The 21832-nt window shown below is 41.1% G+C and overlaps 1 protein-coding gene across 3 annotated transcripts in view; it reads left to right on the top strand.

Moving 5' to 3' along the window:
• The window catches only part of PKM (pyruvate kinase M1/2), a 71344-nt gene that overhangs the window by 29799 nt on the left and 19713 nt on the right, over positions 1-21832 (top strand). For 2 of the 3 annotated variants that reach the window (XM_033920206.1, XM_033920207.1), the window contains exons 6-9: positions 1390-1660; positions 4221-4371; positions 4925-5077; positions 18201-18367. In XM_033920206.1, the coding sequence (XP_033776097.1) occupies positions 1390-1660; positions 4221-4371; positions 4925-5077; positions 18201-18367 (742 nt within the window). Of the gene's footprint in view, positions 1-1389; positions 1661-4220; positions 4372-4924; positions 5078-17012; positions 17177-18200; positions 18368-21832 lie in introns of all 3 variants that reach the window. The other variant, XM_033920208.1, reaches the window with a different exon arrangement.

Here is a 21832-nt window from a genome sequence, read left to right as displayed (position 1 = left end):
TAAGAAGGGATTAAAAATTGTTTAATGTAATAATCCTGATAATGTATTTTCATATAGTTTTTCTGATTTTTCAATTATACATTATAAAGTTCAAAATATCAATAAAGAAAGTAAAAAAAAAAAAAAAATAGTGGACATAGCAAAGAATCAGTAAATTCATTGGTATTTGAAACATATCTTAGCCTTTTGGAACTCAATCTGGGATCAAGTAAATTGTTTATTGGAAAACCATGTAGCGTTATCTTATGATACTGTGCTTTTTGGTATGTCTATGAGAAAAAAGAGTCGGATATCAATATGTAATAACAAACTTTTATAGATTTTGACTGGAGTTGCCATCCAACATATTACTAATAACTGGAAAGATCATAGTAGGCTCAATTTTAAGTTTTGGTGGAATTCAATATGTCACATATAGAATGGAAAGATCAATAGCGGTACAGAATGGAAATTATAAAAATTTTATTAAATTTTGGGAGCCATTAACATCCTTTTGTCATGATTGATGCCATTTTTCTAATATTTTTCTATTAATTATATAAGATTTAGGGTTGGGTGGGGGGTGGGTTTCCATTATATGAAAATATAATAAATAGAGGGATTCGAGGGTGGGAGGGGGAGGGTTATATTTATAATTATAAGATATAATGATAAGATGCACAAGTGCTTAGATTTTTTTTTTTAATTCTTTATTCATTTTAAAACTTTCATCAAGTGTACAAAAATTTATAATAAATAAAATAAAAAACAATGAGTTTCTTATACTGTATGTGATTTTTAACTCCACAGCCAGTTGAACAGATCCTCCAAAACATCCCAGCGAGTGCTTCCTAGTTACCTCAGGGGAGCTTGTGTTTTTCACCATCTCGGGCAACTTTTTAAAATGACTATGGAGGCTAAATCAAAAACATCAATCACATTTACACACATTGGTGATAAATAGTGTCGTCTTTTTAATAACTTTTGTATTCACAGTACTTTTTAAAAAAAGGTTTATTGGCATATCAGGTTCACAAACAAAGTGAGCAGATTTCTATTAAATACTTTTATTTGCGTACATGAGTGAAGTTTGGTTTCTTATAACCTCTAGTACAGAAAAAATCTGCTCATCAAAAATTCTCCCTCCATGTCCCCTCCCCCCAAAAAAATAAACAAAACAAAAAAAAAAGCAGCCAAAACCAGAATGAGGAGCTCAAAAGAAGCTGCAGCAGACCTAGGCCTTTCCTGTAATTTGTTCAGAACTTGGTTATGTGCTTTAGAGGACAAAATTTGTATGTATGAGTTCCAAATTGCTAAATATTTTTTGCTTCATACTTTATAAACAATTTTGAGCAGTTTGACTTTATCATAGTGTACCCCATTAACTTCTGAGAACTTTCATTTTTATAGGTGCTGATTACTGTATCACTGAAGTGGAAAATGGTGGTTCTTTGGGAAGTAAGAAGGGCGTGAACTTGCCTGGTGCTGCTGTGGACCTTCCTGCTGTCTCTGAGAAAGACATCCAGGACCTGAAATTTGGTGTAGCGCAAGATGTAGACATGGTCTTTGCCTCCTTCATCCGCAAAGCCTCAGATGTCCATGCTGTCAGAAAAGTCTTGGGAGAAAAAGGGGCAAACATTAAGATCATCAGTAAGATTGAGAACCATGAAGGTGTCCGCAGGTAAGTTTGGGAGAACTGGTTTTTAACACCACAATATATTGAGAAGAGTGGAAGACCTTCAGGGTTTTAATTTCTTTCTAGAGGCTAACAAATCTGTGTACTAGATGTCGCCCAATGATTCGAGCCTAACTTAACTATTAAGTGGACAAGGCATTTGTCTAAGGTGGCAGCTTCTATGAGATAGCAAAGAACAGCTAGTCAAAGCAAATACAATAAGTTCTGGCTGCCGCAAACATTTTTTTTCTTTTTTTTTTTTTTTTTTTTTTAGAACACTAGCATGTATTGTACTCTGTGTAGGCTGTTTTTGTCTTGCAGTTTCTACCAGGTTCATACACTGGTAGGTAGGAAGGAAATGTTGTCAGCTTGTGATTTGCCTCCAGGTGTTCTGACCAGTTCCTTGTCTTCTCTCAGGTCTTTACATGTAACCACTTCATATTTAGGCGGCTCAATCATTGACCTCGGTAACAGCAGTATGTATATGTGTGTGATGAGGGGCATGATTATCTTAAAGCCTGCTGCAATGGAAACTTTAGAAGCAAACCTTCAGAAGTGGGAAAACCACATATCTAGCTGGTCACCAGCAAACACTGCTCCTTGGAGCAAGCCACCTCGACCCAGGCTTCAGGATACTCCAAGTCCCATTGAGGTTTCTGGATATCCACAATGAATGTGCATAAGATCAGTATGCAAATCTCCTATTCACATTCATTGTGAACATCCAGAAAACCCAATGGGACTTGGTTTACCTTGAAGCCTGGGTTGATGTTTGCTTTAAAGCAGGTCTCTATTGAAGTTTAGTGCGCAATATCATGCTGACATGACTTTTGTTTGAAACAAATGTGTTTAAACATATCCCATAAATAAGTAATCCTCATTTACACTACTCTTATTGGTCTGTTATAGTATAGATTTTACCATTTTAGAGTGATGCGTTAATGTTTACATAAAATGTTAGTTTCTTAGAATGACTTTTTTTGTGTAAAGTTCTAGCTTAAACTGCAATGAGGATCCACTACTAATAATTTTTATATAGCACTACTAGACATATGCAATGCTGGAGCAACCTGCTTCTCCTTGAGCCCGTCAGACTCCAATGTTTCACGCTAATGTGTTGTATCCAAATGATCTGTGGAGACTTTTTTTTTTTTCTCTGAGCTTAACTTGTACTTTTTTGGTAGCCTAATGCATGCAGTCAGGTACAGTGGACTTCCTTATGTAATCCCTCTGATAATATGCTAATACAAGTTGTGCCCAGTAAATAGGCCATTATTGTTTTTTTTTTTTAAACTAGATAAACATTCTGTTTAGCATTGTAGTATATTCCAACATTAATCTTCAAATTCACATGAAATATTTCAATTTTAAAATTAAAAGCTTAATTGATGATCGGCAAAGAAATACTATATAGGTCAGAAGCCTCTTATAGGGCAACACCTGTTTCAGAACCCAAATTCGCTAAGAATCCCTTTTACAAAGCCACAGTAGCGTCCTGTGGAGTAAATGCAATGTAGCCCATTCAGTTCCTGTGGGTTGCTTTGCATTTGCCATGCTGAGACTTACTACCGCAGCTTTGTAAAAGGGGCCCTAGGTTCATAATTTTGTCCCCTATAGAAAAAGTGAAACCCTTCAGTTATTCATACATTGTCTCTGAGAATAGGACAAACACTGCAATATCCACATGTGATTAAACAAAATGAGCAATCAACAGGTCAGATGGTAGAGAGAGAGAGAGTCCAATTCCATCTTTCAGGTTTTTACCCTTTTTTTAAGCAAACAAAGGGATTTCTTGGCAAACATAATGTAGACTTAACATATGCTTATTTCAATATTGTAGCTCTCACTTGGTGAGCCACTAAAATAAGATGGAACAGGGCTACTCAGTTCTTGTCTTCAAGGTCCACAGGCAGGCCAAGTTTTCAGGATATCCATCATGAATGTGCATATGAGAGTTGTGTGCAATGCCTCCTTTTTGTATGCAAATCTTTCGTGCATATTCATGATGGATATCCTGAAAATGTGGCCTGACCTTGAGGATTAGAATTGAGTAGCCCTAAACATATATATAAATTGACTTTTTTAATAAGGTAAAAGATTAAATCCAGTCCAATGTTCCCTATTGTATACTTAACCATATTAGGTAGAGAAACACATATTTTTAAGGTTCTGAGATGGTAACATTTGCTTGCACTTTGAATTCTTGTACCATAGAGCAAATGTATCCAAGATGAAAAATTGGCCCACTAACATGTTCCCAAAATTTTCTAGAATAGCAACTGAAAATTGCAATAAAGTATTATCGGTAGGTTTCTAGTAAATGGAAAATTTAACTCTTGCCCTATTGCCCATAGTTTTCATGTAACTTAAATTTATCCCTAATGTATGTTTAAAGCTTGCGAAATGGAAAGTTTTTTTCTCTCTCTCTCCATACATTAAGCAAACATTTACACATCCTCTTGCATAAACTTGGAATTTGAGTAAGGAAAGGAATATAAATGAGCAAAGTAAATGGATGAATCCTCCATAGATTAGGAGAAAGAACTTGTTTTCTTTCTGCCTTTAGGTTTGATGAGATCCTGGAGGCCAGTGATGGCATCATGGTAGCCCGAGGAGATCTAGGCATTGAAATCCCAGCTGAAAAAGTCTTTCTTGCTCAAAAAATGATGATTGGACGCTGCAACCGAGCTGGCAAACCAATTATTTGTGCTACTCAGGTACTAATCAGCACCCAAGACTGTAATACTGTAAATTTAATCTTATTGTCATTCTTCATTGGGCATAATCTGCAGTAAGCTAGCATATCTGTTTTCTAGCTAAATGTGCATTACTTTGTGTTGAGGGATTTTCATCTGCTAATGCCATACCAGGGGTGGGAATAGGTGTTCAGCCACCTATGACGTCTTATGACTTCCCCTCTTGCTAGCCCATCAAGATCATTTGGTACCAGGAAGCAGAAGTTGTACCAGTTTGTCAAGTCAGTGGACATATTAAATAGGGCTTTTGTAACACCATTTGGGTCCTGACTCCAAGTTGATAAACACTGTGCTAAGCATTCTGTGTCTACTAATAATAATATTTTATTTTACTTCTATGGTTACATCTATCACAAAGCTTGATCACTGGTCTAGCCAAGATTGTCTTTCACTGTGGTATTATTAAAACTGATATGGTGTAGAACTTGCTTCAGACCTTTTTTATTTTTTAAAATTAAACCTATTACCCTTTTTAAGGCTGTGTGTGTTCTTACTCTTTCCATATTTTTCTCAGATGTTGGAGAGTATGATAAAGAAGCCTCGCCCAACCCGTGCAGAGGGTAGTGATGTAGCAAATGCTGTTCTAGATGGAGCAGACTGCATCATGCTATCAGGAGAGACTGCAAAAGGAGACTACCCACTAGAGGCTGTGCGCATGCAGCATGCTGTGAGTAATGGGATCACACTAGACAATGGTGTAGAAACTGTAGCTGCTGCTTTTTAGTCAGAGGGGCTGGCTGGATTGCTGTTGTGTCTTCCATGTCTTTAGCAGCTTACATAATTATTAATGCTATTTCTAGTGCAATAAGTATTTCTCTCTGGACTGTAGGGTAGTCTTTTTCCATGCTCACGAGCTGTGCAGAAAGAAGCCACTCCAGGTTTTCAACTCTTCCTCCAGAGGGCTCTGCTGCCCCCTTCAAGTTTTTCCTTCTGCCCACAAGCAGGAGTCTATCTGATCTATCTATGTATTAGAGAATGACACGGGGACAAATTTTTTCCCATCCCTGTGGGAATTATTTTACCTTCCTGTCCCCACGAGTTCTTTTCCTTTCCTGCCCCATTTCTGCAAGTTCCATTCTCATCTGCACAAACCTCAAACACTTTAAAATCATAAGTGTGAGGCTCAAGCCTTGGTCCAGCCATGGCCAAAGAGTGAGCTTTGGTACATGTTTCCTCCATTGCCCTAGATAAAGCAGATACTACAAGCCACCCAGGAAGAGTGGTGCTTGTGGCACCAGATTGGCCGTGCCATTTGTGGAATGTGGGCTTGATACATATACAGAGGGACAATGGTCTCTGATTACAGATTCATCCTGATCTTCTCCCTTGGGATTCAATGATCATAGACCAAAGTGATTTGGATTTTCTTATGGCATAGCTCTTCAGTGCCTGATGCTAGATGAGCATAAAGGATACTCTGTTGCTACTTTCCTTGGAGCCAAAAAGCCTACAATGGTCTCTGCTTCCGCTAAGGCATGGGAGACATTTCAGCACTGGGGCATGAAAGGGTGGAGCTGTTTAGTACTCTTGTCAGTGGTGCTGGGTTTTCTATAAGCAGGACTCGACAAAGGCCTCTCATTGGCATTGCTCAGGATCCAAGTAACAAGCTGCTTGAGTTTCAGAGCCAGAGAACTCAAAGCTTCCCTGGCTTCTCATCCAGATGTTGCCAGATTCCTAAAAGGGCGCTAACGCTCAGACCACTGGTAAAACAACCGTTTCCATTGTAGAATCTTAATGTGGTCTTGCACGGACTCAGGCTCCATATGAGCCTATTCAAGGGGCATCCTGGATAGATCTTACCATCAAGACAGGTTTCCTCATGGCCATTATGTCGGTGGATCATGGAGGTGAGAATTCCCTTATGCACAGTCCGTCCTTTTTTGGCCAAATGTGTCAGCTTTCTATGTCAATCAAAAAGTAAGATTACCTGTGTTCCAGACCACAGGGTCAGAGAAGGACTAGATTCTGAGAGAGTTGGATGTGAGGAGAGAGGAGTCCTACGTTATCTACAGGTTGTTAATGGCTTTCAACTGACCATTTGTTTGTGCTTACCAGTCAGGCTAGACATGACAGACCAGCATCTAAGGCTACCATTTCAAAATGAGTACAAATGGCCATCTTGAGCATATATTACCTCTGGCAAATAATCGCAGGTCTTTTTGAAGGCACATTCCACAAGAAGCTTAGCTTCTTCATTGGCGGAAGCTCGAGCGATTTTTGCCCAGGGAGTTTTGTAGGGCAAAGACTTCATCCACTCGGCAAACATTTTCCAAGTTCTACAGAGTGGAGGTGGCAGCACGAGAGGACAGTCTTTGGGTCCTCAGTGTTACAAGCAAGTTCAGAGGTCCCGCCCTAGATTTCTGGAACTGTACGTCCCAACAGTCAAAATGGCAAATCTATTGTATTAGAAAAATATATTTGGTTCTTACCTTGCTATAATCTTTTCTAGTAGATAGATGTGGTGTTCTGAAGCCCAGCCCTGTGAATTATTTACTTCACCTCTTTACTGTCTCAAATCAAAAAGTTTGAGTCAAAATTGAGCTATTGTTGGTCACACCTTAAGGGTATGAAGAATAATCTATTGCTATATCACATTGGGGAATGTTTGAGCTACATAAATGTTTGGTATGGTTATCCTAATGTTTAGATTGAAAGAAGCATATCAAACATTACAATTGAACAGAGCAGACCTAAGTGTATTTTAGGGAGCCTCCCCATACCCCTTCGTAGGTACTATTTCTTACTTTGGTACAAACTGAAGTGGGCAGTAGAGCTCTCCTGGAGAAGGAGTTGAAAACCTGGAATGGATTCCTTCTACGCAGCTCATGAGATTACCCTACAGTCCAGAATGACACACCTATCTACTAAAAAAGATATCAGCAAGGTAAGAACCTAATCTTTTTATTGTAGTAGAAGTGTTGCATCTTACCTTCCTGAGCAGCTTATGGAGCAAGGCATGTGCTCCTCCTAGTGCTATGCAATGTTGGATCTTAAGCAGTAGTGCTGCATGGTGGTTAGAACTTATGGCATCCTTGACTAGATATCCCCATGCTCTGCCTTGCTGTCTCCCCGAAGCTTAGTACTCTGTTCTGAAGCAATCATTGTTGCTGGCTGAAATTTTGAGTTGTATAGTAAGTCCAGAGTGAAGCATAAGGAACACAAAAGTTGGAACTAAATTTCAAGAGCATCCCCTTATGTTTCTAATAGTCCTTGGCATATGCAAAATTGTGTGTTTAACCAGTACCTCCCAGCTTCCCCTTAAGAGATGGGGCTAAGCAGAAGGTGAAAGACTTCAGCCGGGACTTAAATCTTTTATGCCTTGTTTCAAGAAGTTTTTAAGAAGCTGTTTTTCAAAACAGCTTGTATGGCAGCTTTTAAAGAGCTTGTAACTGAATCAAGGCACCTTTTCATTGCTGTTATGAGCTTTGCGCCATATGGTATTAACAGGAAAGTTAGCTTGCTATCAATTTGTCCCAAGCACCGCTAGTTCATGAGCTTTTCTATGATTAGCTGGTCTGAAGAACAAAATGTCTAAGCTGCTATATGCAAGTATAGTGTAATAGAACATGGCAGAGTTATAACTTTTACAGCAGGATAGCATGTTTACACCTATTTGTGGTTTTCCCTTTTTTAACCTAATTTTGTTGGTTTTGTAAACTGTTAGCTAATACTTGTGTTCTAGGGTAATGGTAGGAGGCTTGTTCTAATAGTGCTGATGCTTAGTAATTCTATTGTGTGTTAGGATTTTTAATTCCCCACCTGTGTGAGCTTGATTAGATTTTGCATTTTCCAGGAATTTCTTACTGACAGAATTGGGTTGGTCATGTTTGAACTGCCAGAAATCTCCGCTCTGCTCTTAATTGGTGTGTGTAAAACTGGATAACTGTGTGGATTATGCTTTTTGATGAATTCTCTACTAATTACTAGTGCAGATAAGACTACCAAGTGAATGTTGATGGTGAAACTCTAACTTTTGTATTTAATTTATGGGCTTTCATAATGCTTTAACTGTGAAAGGTACACTGACTTTCTGACTATCAAGGTTCTTACTTCATGCTATTTATGGGCCAGTGGAGTCAATAAGTAATTTCACAGTATCTGTGCTTAGCAGTATCTGGCTGCCTTTGCTATGTCTTGTGGAACAGGCTGCATTTCTTTTCATTTGAGAAGTTCATCTATGCATGCAGGGCTGAACACTTAATCACCACTTTATAAAAAAAAAAAAAAAATCTGCTTTATTGCTTTTAAGATGCCTTTCTACATTGCTGGCTATGACCAAATAGAAGGTTTTATATTTTGGCTTGTATGCTCATGTTAAATTGAATAAGACACCAAGAAGATGGCCAACCAGCCTTTTTGCAAAATATGCATTGGAGGATCAAATTAAATTGCACACAGATTCAGGCTAGAGAGTTGCGCGGGGACAGAAATCCCACCCGTCCCCACCCGTCCCCGCCAAAATCCCACCCATCCCCACCCGTCCCCGTGAGGAATCCCTCCGTCCCCACCCGTCCCCGTGAGGAATCCCTCCGTCCCCACCCGTCCCCGCGAGGAATCCCCTCCGTCCCCACCCGTCCCCGCGAGGAATCCCCTCCGTCCCCACCCGTCCCCGCGAGGAATCCCCTCCGTCACCATCCTTCCCTATAAACTTCAGAAATAGTTATTTTATTTAATTATGCTACTGAATTAAAGGCTCTGGTAGAGACCCATTTACAAATAAGCAAAGAGACTATTAATTTGGAAATATTAATTGGGAAGAATACATACTTTGTAAATGGGTTTCTACCAGAACCTCTAATGTAAATATAAAATATAAATACTCAGCTGATGAGAACCCACAAACTGTCAGCTGAGGACTTCCTTTGCAGTTGGCCTGGGGTCCCTTTTGCCAAGCTTGGCAGGCAGCAGTAGCGTCCCTGAGTCACAGATGCTGGCACCTCAGTGGCTCATGGATGCTGCCAGCGACTGCTGCGCTTGGTGGAGGGGAGTTCTGACCATCTCTAGAGGAGGTCCTCTGCTGGCGGTGCTTGGGGATCCCCACCAGTCACAGCAAGGGCCAACAAGTACTTCAACACTGTAGAAATAAAACCAGAAATGCATTTCCTTTTCTTTTGAACACAAAACAAAGATATCTGCCATATACATTTCCCAAGGCAGATGACTCTATGCAATGTCACCTCGGTAACAAAATACAAAAATAGACAAATACACCCCCTCCCTTTTTACTAAACCACAATAGTAGGTTTTAGCACAGGGAGTTACGCTGAATGCCTCGCGCTGCTCTCAATGCTCATAGGCTCCCTGCGCTAAAAAACAATATTGCGGTTTAGTAAAAGGGAGCCATAGTGCAAAATATAGACAGCAGATATAAATTCTCAAAACAGACACATTTTGATCACTAAATTGAAAATAAAATCATTTTTCCTATCTTTGCTGTTTGGTGATTTCATGAGTCTCTGGTTGCACTTTCTTCTTCTGACTGTGCATCCAATCTTTCTTCCTTTCTTTCAGCCTCCTGTATGTTTCCTCTCCTCCAGACCTCATTCTCTCCCCCAACTTTTTCTTTCTGTCTCCCTGTTCCCCCTTCTTTCTGTCTCTCTGTCTGCCCCCTTTCTTTCTTTCTCCGTGCCCTCCCCCAAGCCACTCGGTTTGCTGCCACCGCCATCGGGGAATAGTCCCCAAGCCACCGCTGTCCCAAGCTTTCCCTGCAGAAGCGTCGCGCTGACCAGCATTCCGCTCCCTGACGTCAATTCTGACGTAGGAGAGGAAGTTCCGGGCCAACAAGGCATTTCTCCTCATTCCATCCAGCCTGAGCCCCATCTCTCCTTGATCCAGCATTTCCCTTCTGTGTCTGTCAGAATTACCATTCCACCTATTTTCCAGCATCACCCTTCTTTGTGTCCATCTCACCTATATCCCTATCTCACCACTTTTTCAGAATCTTCATTTGTCTCTGTCCTTGTCTTTTACCCCATATTCACCATTTGCCCTTTCAATGTCTTTATCTCCCCCCCCCACACACACTTTTTCAGCATTACTTCTATGTCTCTATTTCACCTCCTCTTCATGTCCCCTCTGTATCTCTATCCTTATTCAGAAGGTCCTGCTTACCCTTTCTCTTCTTTGTGTCACTATCTCCATTTTCAGCTTTCCCCCCTTTTCCTTTGTTAATGCACCCTGTAGCCAGAATCTTTCCACCCTCTCTCCACTCCGGCCCAGCCCAGTATGAAATATTTCCTTTTGTTTCTCTCCCCTCTCTCTTCTGCTCCCTCACCCACGAGTCCTGCATCTGGCCCTCTCCCTTCTACCTGCACCTGGCAACACCCCCCTGCTCCGCGGCTCTCTTAAGCAACTCGTCAGCAGCGGTGATCAAGACAAGCTGCCGACATCGAGGCCTTCCCTCTACGAGTCCCACCTTTGTGGAAAAAGGAAGTTGAAACAAGCGGGACTCGCAGAGGGTAGGCCCCGACGTCAGAAGCTGCTGCTGAGTTGCCGAAGAGAGCCGCGGAGCAGGGGAAGGGAGAGGGAGATAGGAAGGCTGTAGAAGCTCCGGAGCATGACACCGAACCCGGCCAGGATGATTTCTTTTTCAGGCTGCTGCTGCCGCTGCCATCCCCCACCCGAAATGACAAAAAACAGCCTAATGCCCGCGTCGGGAAATAGCCATGCTGAGCAGTGAGCTCAGCACGTACACAGATGAAAGCCTTGCTTGCTGATTGGTCCGGCGGCACGGTGGGGCGGGGCCGCCGGACCAATCAGCAAGCAAGGCTTTCATCTGTGTACGTGCTGAGCTCACTGCTCAACATGGCTATTTCCCGACGCGACGCCAGACTTGTAAGCTGCATCGCCAGAATTTAGGTAGGTTGTTTTCATCCCCGTGGGAGTCCCGTGGGCAAGGGGGCGTCCCCGTGGGAGTCCCGTGGGTCAGGGGGGCATCCCCGTGGGAGTCCCGTGGGCCAGGGGGCGTCCCCGTGGGAGTCCCGTGGGCCAGGGGGGGAACCCGCGGGATCCCCGCGGGACCCGCGGGATCCCCGCGATCCCCGTTCCCGTGCAGACCTCTAATTCAGGCACCATAGGTAATTTACACTGGTGACTTGCTTTCCCTCTGTACAAAATTGTGCTAGTTCAGTGTAGAATAGAATGGCTAACTAGTATTGTAACAGTTTGCAGATTGGCCCAGTTAAGTCAAAAACATAAGCACTCTTTTTTTTTTTTTTGGCCATAGGAATTGACTCGTATTAAACTAGTTGGGATGCTAAGCACATCTCCCTGGACATAATAGAAAAGCTTTCTCGATTTTAGGGATGCTAAAAACACCCAGGTACTCAGCTCTGCAGCTGCAGTGTAGTGTTTGGAATACCTGGCTCAAGTTCTAGCTTTCAGTAGCCCTGAGTACATTGTTTTACCATTATACAGGAAGGAATTTTTTTTTTTTTTTTAGTCTGAACACCCTTCCACCCCCCCCATTCATAACTAAGCCTGATTATAAGCATCTTGTCAGTTATGTGTGCTGTTAGATGGCATTTAGACCTATTGACGGGAGAAAACATACTTATGTGTAAACTAACTCTATATTAATGCACCAGGTATAATGTCTGTGCAAAAACTTGCTCTCAGTTTTTACTTGACATTTCATCCTTGGCATTTTCACTTAAGACCTTAACTCCTATACCTTTTTTGTTCCTGTCTCTCTTACACTTACACCTTATTCTTCCAAATATCCTTTTTTGGACTTTATGGTATGTTTCAAAAAGATGAGAACTGGCCAGTCATTTTACAAAACAGCTGATCACATTGTGTTCATGGTTCCCAGTGTTCTAGAGATCTATAAGAATATTTGCTTGGAATAGATCTCTAAGAGTGATCTTGGTGTAAAGTTACAGAAGAGAAAAGCTGATAACTTGAAGAATCTAAGGATGCATATTAATCAGCACACCTTTTAAAATTTAGTACATGCTGAATGACTTGGACTTATCAACATGCACTTATAGGTTGAGACAAACCACAAATGGGGGTGGAAAATACAGCCAAAGGAACTGAAAAACAAACACAAGCTTCCTTATCCACCAGACCAATCCAGATGCTTGGTTTGTGCTACCTGCCAGCAGGTGAACTACTGAGCTTTGATATCTTCACTTAAGAATTAGGTGCATCCCCTTAGCTCATCAGTATTCTTGTGGTAGGCTTCTCAGGTAACCTCTTGGCAGTTGTATAGTGCTATTATTTTAGTCAGTCTTAATCAAGACAGCCTGGGGGTGGAGTTTAAACTTGAGGATCCCATCTCTCTCCCCACCAACCCTTTTAAAGGGTTAGGTTTTTCTTGGGCCTCACCCCTTTGCCCTTGTAGGGGGTGAAGACTTCATTGCTTGAACTGAATTGCTGCTAAACAGATTTTTGACTAGCAGTTGCCTGTATTGGTGATTCTTTAGTGTTTACCTGCTGTAGTCTACCAGGATAAAAAGACTGCTCTCTAGAAAGAGTAAATCAAAGATAAAACATACCTTTAAGCCTCCATGCAGAGTCATTAGTAGAACATAAGAATTGCCGCTGCTGGGTCAGACCATTGGTCCATCGTGCCCAGCAGTCCACTCACGCGGCGGCCCTCTGGTCAAAGACCAGTGCCCTAACTGAGACTAGCCCTACCTGCGTACGTTCTGGTTCATCAGGAACTTGTCTAACTTTGTCTTGTATCCGTGGAGGGTGTTTTCCCCTATGACAGACTCTGGAACAGCGGTCCAGTTGTGTACCACTCTCTGGGTAAAGAAAAACTTCCTTACGTTTGTACGGAATCTATCCCCTTTCAATTTTAGAGAGTGCCCTCTCGTTTTCCCTACCTTGGAGAGGGTGAACAACCTGTCTGTATTTTGAATGTTTTGATCATGTCCCCCTCTCAATCTCCTCTGTTCGAGGGAGAAGAGGCCAAGTAGTATGTGTTTTCCTTACCTTGCCACACTCCACCCGCAGCACTAGCAAAGTAAATCCAAGCATTTTGTTCCATTTTAGTGGAGCATTAAGGCTAGCTACTGCAATAGGAGGAAAATGCCAACAGTCAGAAGAGCACTACAGTGTTTTCCGTTTTCTCTTAATGCCGAAGAGCCATTGGGTGAGCAGTGCACTTATTCTTCCAGTCATACGCATCCAGCAGCTAACAAACCTGAACTAAAGGTTTTGGTGGTAAATGCCACTATGTTTGCAGCACTTGTGACAGTTCTGCCAGAGACAGACTGTCTCGGTTGTCTCACTCCACACTGCTGAATCCCTCTTGCAAGTGTTGACAGTCTTAGATTTTGTTCAAAATTTATTACCTGCATTCTCTTGTTGCACAGAACCTTTTGTATAGGCAGAGGTTTACCCTGTTTTGGTTTGTGGTTGTGGTTTTTTTTTTTTTGAGAGGGGTTGGGTTTTTTTTTTTGGGGGGGGGGAGTTGCTTTTTCTAATGTCCCTGTTTTATTCTCTTAAGCTGTTCGAGTATAAGACTACTAATTCCTGTTCATCTCTGGAAAAGAACAAAATATTGATTTTGTAGCTCCAAAAGAGAAACACTTGCAGTTTTCTATAGCCACATTTCTGGATGTGACTTATGCTTGGAGCAACTTCAATATAAATAGCTAGAGGTGGTATTCTTTTAGTTCAACTATTCGTGAGCACTCTGGAGCTGCATGTTTGGGAGTGACATACTCGGGGGCAACTTATGGTTATGCAATCATGGAATAAAGGCCTGCCTTCAACAATGGCTGAAGTCAGGACTTTTTGTATGTAATTTCTGCCATGGCAGCTCATAGGCAGTCATTCAAGAGGGAGCCAGCATTTTAAAGTGTTTAGGCTTCTAGCTGTGCTAGGTGCCTACATTTAGGAATCTGAAAAGTTTTTTTGTGACTGAGGACTGATTAGTGAGGCAAATGTAGAAGAGCTTTGGAGCCAGTACACCAAACATTAGACTTGTTTTTCTACCGTTCAAGTCCTAACGATATTGGGCTTTTAATGGGGTTTTGTTCTGTATCTAAAGTACTGGTAAATAATAACTTTAGATCCTTTTATTTTGAAGCTGGAGTTGATACTTTTTACCAATCACAACTCCAGCATTGGTTTCCAGCACTAGCAGCTTAACTTTAAAATTTATGCTAATTAACTTCATTTCAAAATTTATAGTCTGCTTATAAGGAATTAAGGTGCCTAACCAGAGGATATGTCTATAAGATAACTCGGACAAACCATATAAAATCTTAAATTTGATCCTAGTTTGAATAGGAAGCCAATGTAACTGACACAGAAGAATAACCTGGTCCTGTCATTTACCTACTAATATCAATTTCATAGCAATGACTTGCATAATTTGCAGTCTAATCCCAATAAAACTATTACAGTAATCTAATAACAGTAGAATAGATATTTGAATTGGATTGGAAATGCTTGGTACCTTAGATACATTATTCTATGTAACTTTAACTTTAAAAAGCTGTCTTCATATTAAAATGAAGCACCATAGTTTATTCCAAAATCTATCCAGATACCTAACAGTTTTAATCTCTTATCTAATCAGCACCAGCTAAACTCAAAATCATACAAAGCACTTCCATAGCATGAAGCCCTACCCAGAGCATTATTTTTCTTGAAATTTGACGGGTTACTTAAAAATAAAGCTGGATAAAATAATTGTTCATTAAATCCGTAGATATAGCAAATAACAAAATAGTAGCATAAAAGTATTGCATCCCTTTCTGTTGCAATATAATGCCATTTAACTAACATAAAAGTTGAAAAGAATGGGTGAAAGAGCTGAGCCTTGAACTCTTGCTTCATACACAAAGATTCTGATAGTGTTCAGGTTCTCTGGTAAGGAACTGTTTTCCAAGAAGCCACTGCAAGGGACATTCTCCAATGCCATGGGTTTACCTAGTAAGATCGCATGACTGACAGTCTTAAATTAGATAAGTTTTATATCCAAACATGAGGCCCAATGTTATTTTAATGACCACCGCTAAAACAAAAAATATGGTGTTTTTGTAAGGGGGATTCTTTCTCCATCCCAACATATAGGTTCTAAATCCAGATGGAAAATGGGACTCTGATAAATCTTGAGCAGTTTAGTGCACAAAATCATAAAATTGATTAGTAATAGTCTTAAATTTCCAAAGGTGGTCATGAAATATCTGGAATTTGAGTGGGGGGGGGGGAAGAGAGAGAATTGTAGGAGCTAAACTGTTTCATAGCTGTGGAAGTATTTCTACTTTTCCTTAGACACACTACCTTTTTGAGATCCACCCTTCCTTTACAATTGGTGTATTTTTGTGTGTGTTCCTAAAGTTCATGAAAACCATAAAGCCAAATGCTAAAATATACATACATACTTGCTAACAGTTCGTATATAAAATTTCCTATCTAGTCTTCACCTTCAAAGAACAAAATACTCCTGCAGTGTTAACCATTTTGATTCCATGTTGCACTAGTCTAGTCTGGTCCTGCGATTCAAATGACATTGAAAAAAATCAAGACTGGATTCATGGCTCAAATTCCATCTCATGGAGTTGGGTTGCAACATTGCAGATGAAAAATTTTGTTCTTTGCCTTCTGTCTATTTGCATGCTTAGTGTTTAGTGGCATATCCTACCTTACAAGGTTATAAAGCAGCTACTTAAAACATTTTCCCCCCCTCTTTCATGCCAAATTTTTCATGTTTGATCTGAGCATACCACCCCATGTAATGGGCAATGTGAACCTATACTATGTCTTAAAACTAGAGGTTTTGTTTGATTATGCAATGACACCTTTTCATCATTTTTGTTGGCTAGTAGAATGGTAAAAGCAGGAATTCTGACTAAGCAGGCTGTTTCCTTCTTTGTTAAGATATGATGAACTCTGAAATTTTAGCACACAAGTTCTGCACAAAGAAAATGCTCTCAGCCTAGCATTAAACATGTTGAAAGAGGTTAAAACAAATACTTATAAGTTGCTGTACAAAGGCAGCTACTGTGACCTAGGAGTAAGAGGTCATGATTTTTTATTTATTTATTTTTTTTTGCAAGAGTGGAACAGGTATTAAGCCTCATAACCTTATAAGGAGGATTTATGCCATCATAGTATATATCATTTTGGTGGAGGAATAGGGTGGCGCAGCTGCCTACGTGCCATCAGGAAAATGGTTCAAGGAAATAAGAGGAAATTTTGAGAGGGAGAGTGCATTTCGCAGTATATCTTAGTCTTCCTCCCTCCATAACTTCTCTTAAGTGCAAAAGCGATTGTCCTAGCCCTTAGTCAATCAGATTTATGGTATGTCTCTTCAGAACTGGTTCCTAGTCTTTAGAATAGATAACTGCTCTCTGAACACTCAGACATATTTCAGTAGCATGTCTATAGTCAGGAGGGGAAGTGGTCTATATAGCATTGGAATTGTGAAGGAAAACTTTTGGTGTTAAGGTTGGCCCCAAATATCCATAAGCCTTAACAGGAAGCTTCCCCACCCTACCACCAATGATGAGTGTAGAGCATAAATGGGCTAGATAACATGACATGCTTTCTCTTCTCTCTGGTGTGTGTATTCCTTTCTCCTTTTTTTTTTCTCTCTTCTGTTGCCTTTCCTGTCTCCCCCTATTCTTGGCCTGCAGATAGCTCGTGAGGCTGAGGCTGCCACTTTTCACCGTCGGCAGTTTGAAGAACTTTTCCGCTGCTCTAACTCCAGGGACCCTGCTGAGGCCATTGCAGTAGGCGCTGTGGAGGCCTCTTTTAAGTGCTTAGCTGCATCTGTGATAATTCTGACAGACTCTGGCAGGTAGGGCTCAGAAGCACGAGGAGAGAACTGTGGCTACCACAGTGGTGGTTATATTCTGCTCCGGCAGGTAGGGCTTTAAAGAGGATTGTTCATAGTTGTAATCATGTGAAGATATCTTTAAACTATATTTTCCTTCCACAGGCGATGAAACTAGCCTCAACCAGACACTTGTATTGTATTGCTTAAAATTCAAAAAAAGTTTATGAATATAGTGGAACTTCATTTTTGAAGACTTGCCTTTAGATGTCTGGTTCTGTAACCAGAGGCTATAAAAATTGAAGAAGGGAACATTTCTCTGAACAGAGATTCACAATTATTACAAATTATTACTTTTATTTGTAAAATTCTATACTAGTATTTCTTTCCAAACTGCGCAATGTCCTGTCAGCAGGCAAGTACTACTTGCCATACCTTACATTTAGTAGGTACAGATTTTATTTGCTGACCTGTTGTATTTGTCTAGTCTGCCTGATCAGTAAGACTACGCTCTTGTCCCAGTGGTGGGGGGCTTTTTTCTGATACTTCTTAAGTGACTTTAAATATACAAAAATAGTATAGCAAGCAAACTGCAATTAGATTAATGGAAACTATAAAGACCTGGCCAAACTCGACTCCTTATAACATTAGTGTCTGTTTTAGAGCTCGTTTCATCCATTCAAATAAGGTAGGTATTGGAAGCAGAGCAAGAGTGTCTGGCAGTTGCACATGATCGTGCAGGGAGTGTTGGCATGAAGGGATGAGGAGGGAACTTGGCAGATGTTGCAGCAAGAGCTAATTTAGCATGCAATAGGGTGCAATGGTCAATCTCCTTCATATTCAGTGTCTTCAAAATTTTCAGTTTGGCAACCACAAGGAGAGAAGGACTTTGCATTCGTTCAGTTTGAACATTCTCTTATCTCCATTGAGAACATCCAATTGCTGTGGCGTCTTTCATTTTAAGCCATTCTGTCCACACCCCATCTTGCTCTACTCTGACCTCATGAATATAGTCTTTCCTCCTCTGCATGCATGTTAATCTTTTTAGATTGCCCGTGAGGCAGAGGCCGCCATCTTTCACAGGCAGCTGTTTGAGGAGCTTCGCCGTGTGTCCCCTGTGACCCAAGATCCAACCGAAGCTGCTGCCATTGGTGCTGTGGAGGCCTCCTTCAAGTGCTTCAGTGGGGCCATTATCGTTCTCACCAAATCTGGAAGGTAGGAGGTCAAGTGGAAGGGCATATTTTGGGATGGATCGAGAATCAAGACAACTGAGCTACAGCTTTGCAGATTGCTACCCCGTGTTGGTAGTGTCATGAAGCACCTATTTGTTTTTAGTAGAGGCCACTTTGTGTGTTCTTCCATGAGTTTATTTAGCTGTATTGTAAAGTGTTTACTCTGAAGTATGACCCTTAAATATTAGGAATACAAAATCCAAAACTAAGCTACTGAATCGAAATGTTTTATTAGAACAAATCGATCTAATAGCCAACAATCTTTAGATGTTCTGCAATCTGTTCAGACCACTTGAAAGTAATTTATCAATATAGTGAGTATTTGCTGAAATGAGTTATCTTTTTATAAAAAACTGATGGCAAGCAATAAAGTTGTGACCTTATGTTCCATTTTGAGTTTAATACAATATGCTGGGACTGCAAATTTTTGGAAGGCTGGAAGCACACAAGATGTTGGTGATTCTTACTACTGTATATACTCAAATATAAGCAGACTTAGGTTAAGAAAATGGCCCATAGTTGAGATCTATTTATATTAGTCTCTTCCTTCCTCCAACCCCCTTTTTTCCCCTATTCCAGTGACAACATTTGGGGGGGTTTGGTTGTTTGGGTTTTTTTCTTACCACCTGAGCAGATGCTGATAAAGCTGTGCACTGAGCATCTGTGTGTGCTCGGGGCCCTATATCTGTCCAACACATGTTTTTTTGCAGCAGGTAGGAAAGAACATTATTGGTCACCACCATGGAGAGAGACATTTTGAGCACTGGTGGGGGAAAGAAATTATGGTCTCTGTGGCAAGAGAGGATGGAGGGGGAGAGATGGTGTTGGTGGCAGGGAGGGTTGAAAAGAGGGAAGAAGGTAAGGGCAAAAGTTTCCAGGGAAGAGAGAAGGAGCAATTTAGGACACTACAGGGGAGGCAAGAAGGAGAAACAATTGAATATAAACATTCCTGGTTTATTTGAAGTTCCCCCCCCCACACACACACACACAAACTTCTTTTTTTTTAGGTGAAAACTGTTCTTGGTTTATACTCGGGTTTATATTTAGAGTACCGTATTTTTTTGCTCCATAAGACGCACCCACCTGTAGAAGAGGAAAAAACCAAGAAAAAAAAATTCTGAACCAAATGGTGTGCCCTGTACCCTGATCCCCTCTGATGCTTTGCAATTATACTGCTTAGTCCAGCATTAAAATGGGACAGGGTACAGGGCACGTCTTGTGGTGGCCACATCTAATGGTAGGTATAAATAGTGGCAGCCACCAACCCCACCTCAAGTCAGCCAGCCAGTCCCAAGCCAGTCAGCCAGCCAGCTCCCAGCCCCAAGGCAGCCAGCCAACCCACCCTCAAGCCAGCCATCCAGCCAGAATCCACCCCCCACCACAAGCCCCTTTTTAAAACATCCCCCCACAGGCCTGCCACCGCACCTTTCTAAAACATCCCCCCTGCAAACGCCACCATCGTACTTTATTAAAAACATCATCCTGGTGGTCTAGCGTGATTCCTCCCTGCCAGCTGTCTTCTATTTCCCAGACAGGAGCAGCGGAGGTCAGGCGTGAGCTTTCCACGCTCCTGCCTGGCCCTGTGCAACCAATCAGAAAGCAGCGCAGGGCCAGGCAGGAGCGCAGAAAGCTCGTGCCTGACCTCCACTGCTCCTGTCCGGGAAATAGAAGATGGCTAGCAGGGAGGAATCAACGCTAGACCACCAGGATGATGATTTTAATAAGGTACGACAGCGGCGGGTGTTTGCGGGAAGGGGGTGTGTGAAAAAGGTGTTACGGCAGGTGTTTGCGGGGGGATGTTTTAAAAAGGTGCGGCAGCAGGCATGTGGAGGAATGTTTTAAAAAGGGGCTTGCAGGGGGGTGGGAATTCTTTTAAACGGTACGGGGGGGTGGAAAAAAGTGCATCTTATGGAGCGAAAAATATGGTATATACAGTATATCTATAACACAAACTGGGCAGATAACTATATACAGCACTGAAACAAGCAAGACAGAGGTTTGTGTTTTTGTGTTCTTGAACAGCTTTAGAAAGGGGGGAGGAGGAGGAGGGACTGGAGACCATTCCACAGGATTTGAAAACCAATATGTTGTAATTGGTAAGGTAAATATAGCAAAAAGGAATGGCATGTCCAGGATCTGAAATTTGGGCATTTGAATTTTTAGCCCTTCAATTAGGTTCCCTTTCATACTCTAAAAATGCTCTGAAAAGTACCTGTCAGGACTAAGGGATTTAAATGGAAGGTTTTTATCATAAGTTTATTCTGCCCGATGCTTTGCAATTATACTGCTTAGTCCAGCATTAAAATGTAGTCATTTGATAATGGAGCCTAATTATGCGCATTGGATTGTGTGTCCTGCTAAGCTGATCAATCAGAATAAATTGCAATTGTTACTAAAGAGATAGACTTCCACTCCCTATTTATGAGTTATTTCCCTGTGTAGGTCTGCCAGATATATAATCATAGATATAGTTTGCTGGAAAACTTAGATGCTTAGTGAGCTTTCTTCCATGTTTTGTACTTGGACTATTGGAACCCTAATGTATAGGCAACATTCTGGACTAGAATGGAAAACTGATTTATTTATCCTTATTGCTGAAGTCATTGTAGACTTAGGGCTCCTTTTACTAAGATGCGCTAGCGTTTTTAGCGCACCCAGGATATTACTGCGTGCTATGAAGCTAGAACTAACGCCAGCTCAATGCTGGCGTTGGTGTCTAGTGCACACGGCAATGTAGCGCGCGCTATTCCGCGTGTTAATGTCCTGACGCAGCTTCGTAAAAAGAGCCCTTAAAGTATGTACCTGATTTGCAATGGCTTTCATCTTTTATACAGGAATCTTGTAGGTTCTCAAGCAAATGTTATGCCTTTTTGGTCAAAGATAATTGGATGTCTGATCTGTTTAAGGTTCATTTTTAGTGTTTCATGGTATGTAATTGGGATTTTTTTTGTAGATTTAAGAAGTTTTATAGTTGATAAGTTTAAGTTTCATGAAGTCTATGAAATTTTATATGCTTGGGGAAATTTTGGGTTTCAGGGTATTCTCTGGTGAGAGGGGAGGCTGTTGCATTCATTGTTCCTGAGGGCCAAGGGTAAGTTGAGCCCTGGAACACAAGGAAACTAGATAAGTAGTGGTATTAGCTTGATTCTCAAATTTTGTATTTGAGCCCCACCAGATGTGACACATTTTAAATTGGAGGTGGCCAACTTACAGTCCACTTGCTAAATGTGGCCCATCATTGAATTTTATGAGGCCCTTAAGACCATGGAAACATTAACCAGAGTTTGGCAATTTTAAATGTTTCCCAAATATTTTCAGAATAGCCACTCTAGCAGTTTTCCATCATTTTTAGTTAAATTTTTACAAGATCTGTGTGTTTAACCCTTTAATTGGCAGAAGGTGAAACGGCTGCTTTATGTAACTTGATGAGAAACAAGATCAACAGTGC

The sequence above is a fragment of the Geotrypetes seraphini genome, chromosome 14 (assembly GCF_902459505.1).
Source record: "Geotrypetes seraphini chromosome 14, aGeoSer1.1, whole genome shotgun sequence".
Lineage (NCBI taxonomy): Eukaryota > Metazoa > Chordata > Amphibia > Gymnophiona > Dermophiidae > Geotrypetes > Geotrypetes seraphini.
The sequence above is the reverse complement of the archived record's forward strand: the minus strand, read 5'-3'. Positions and strand labels throughout refer to the sequence as shown.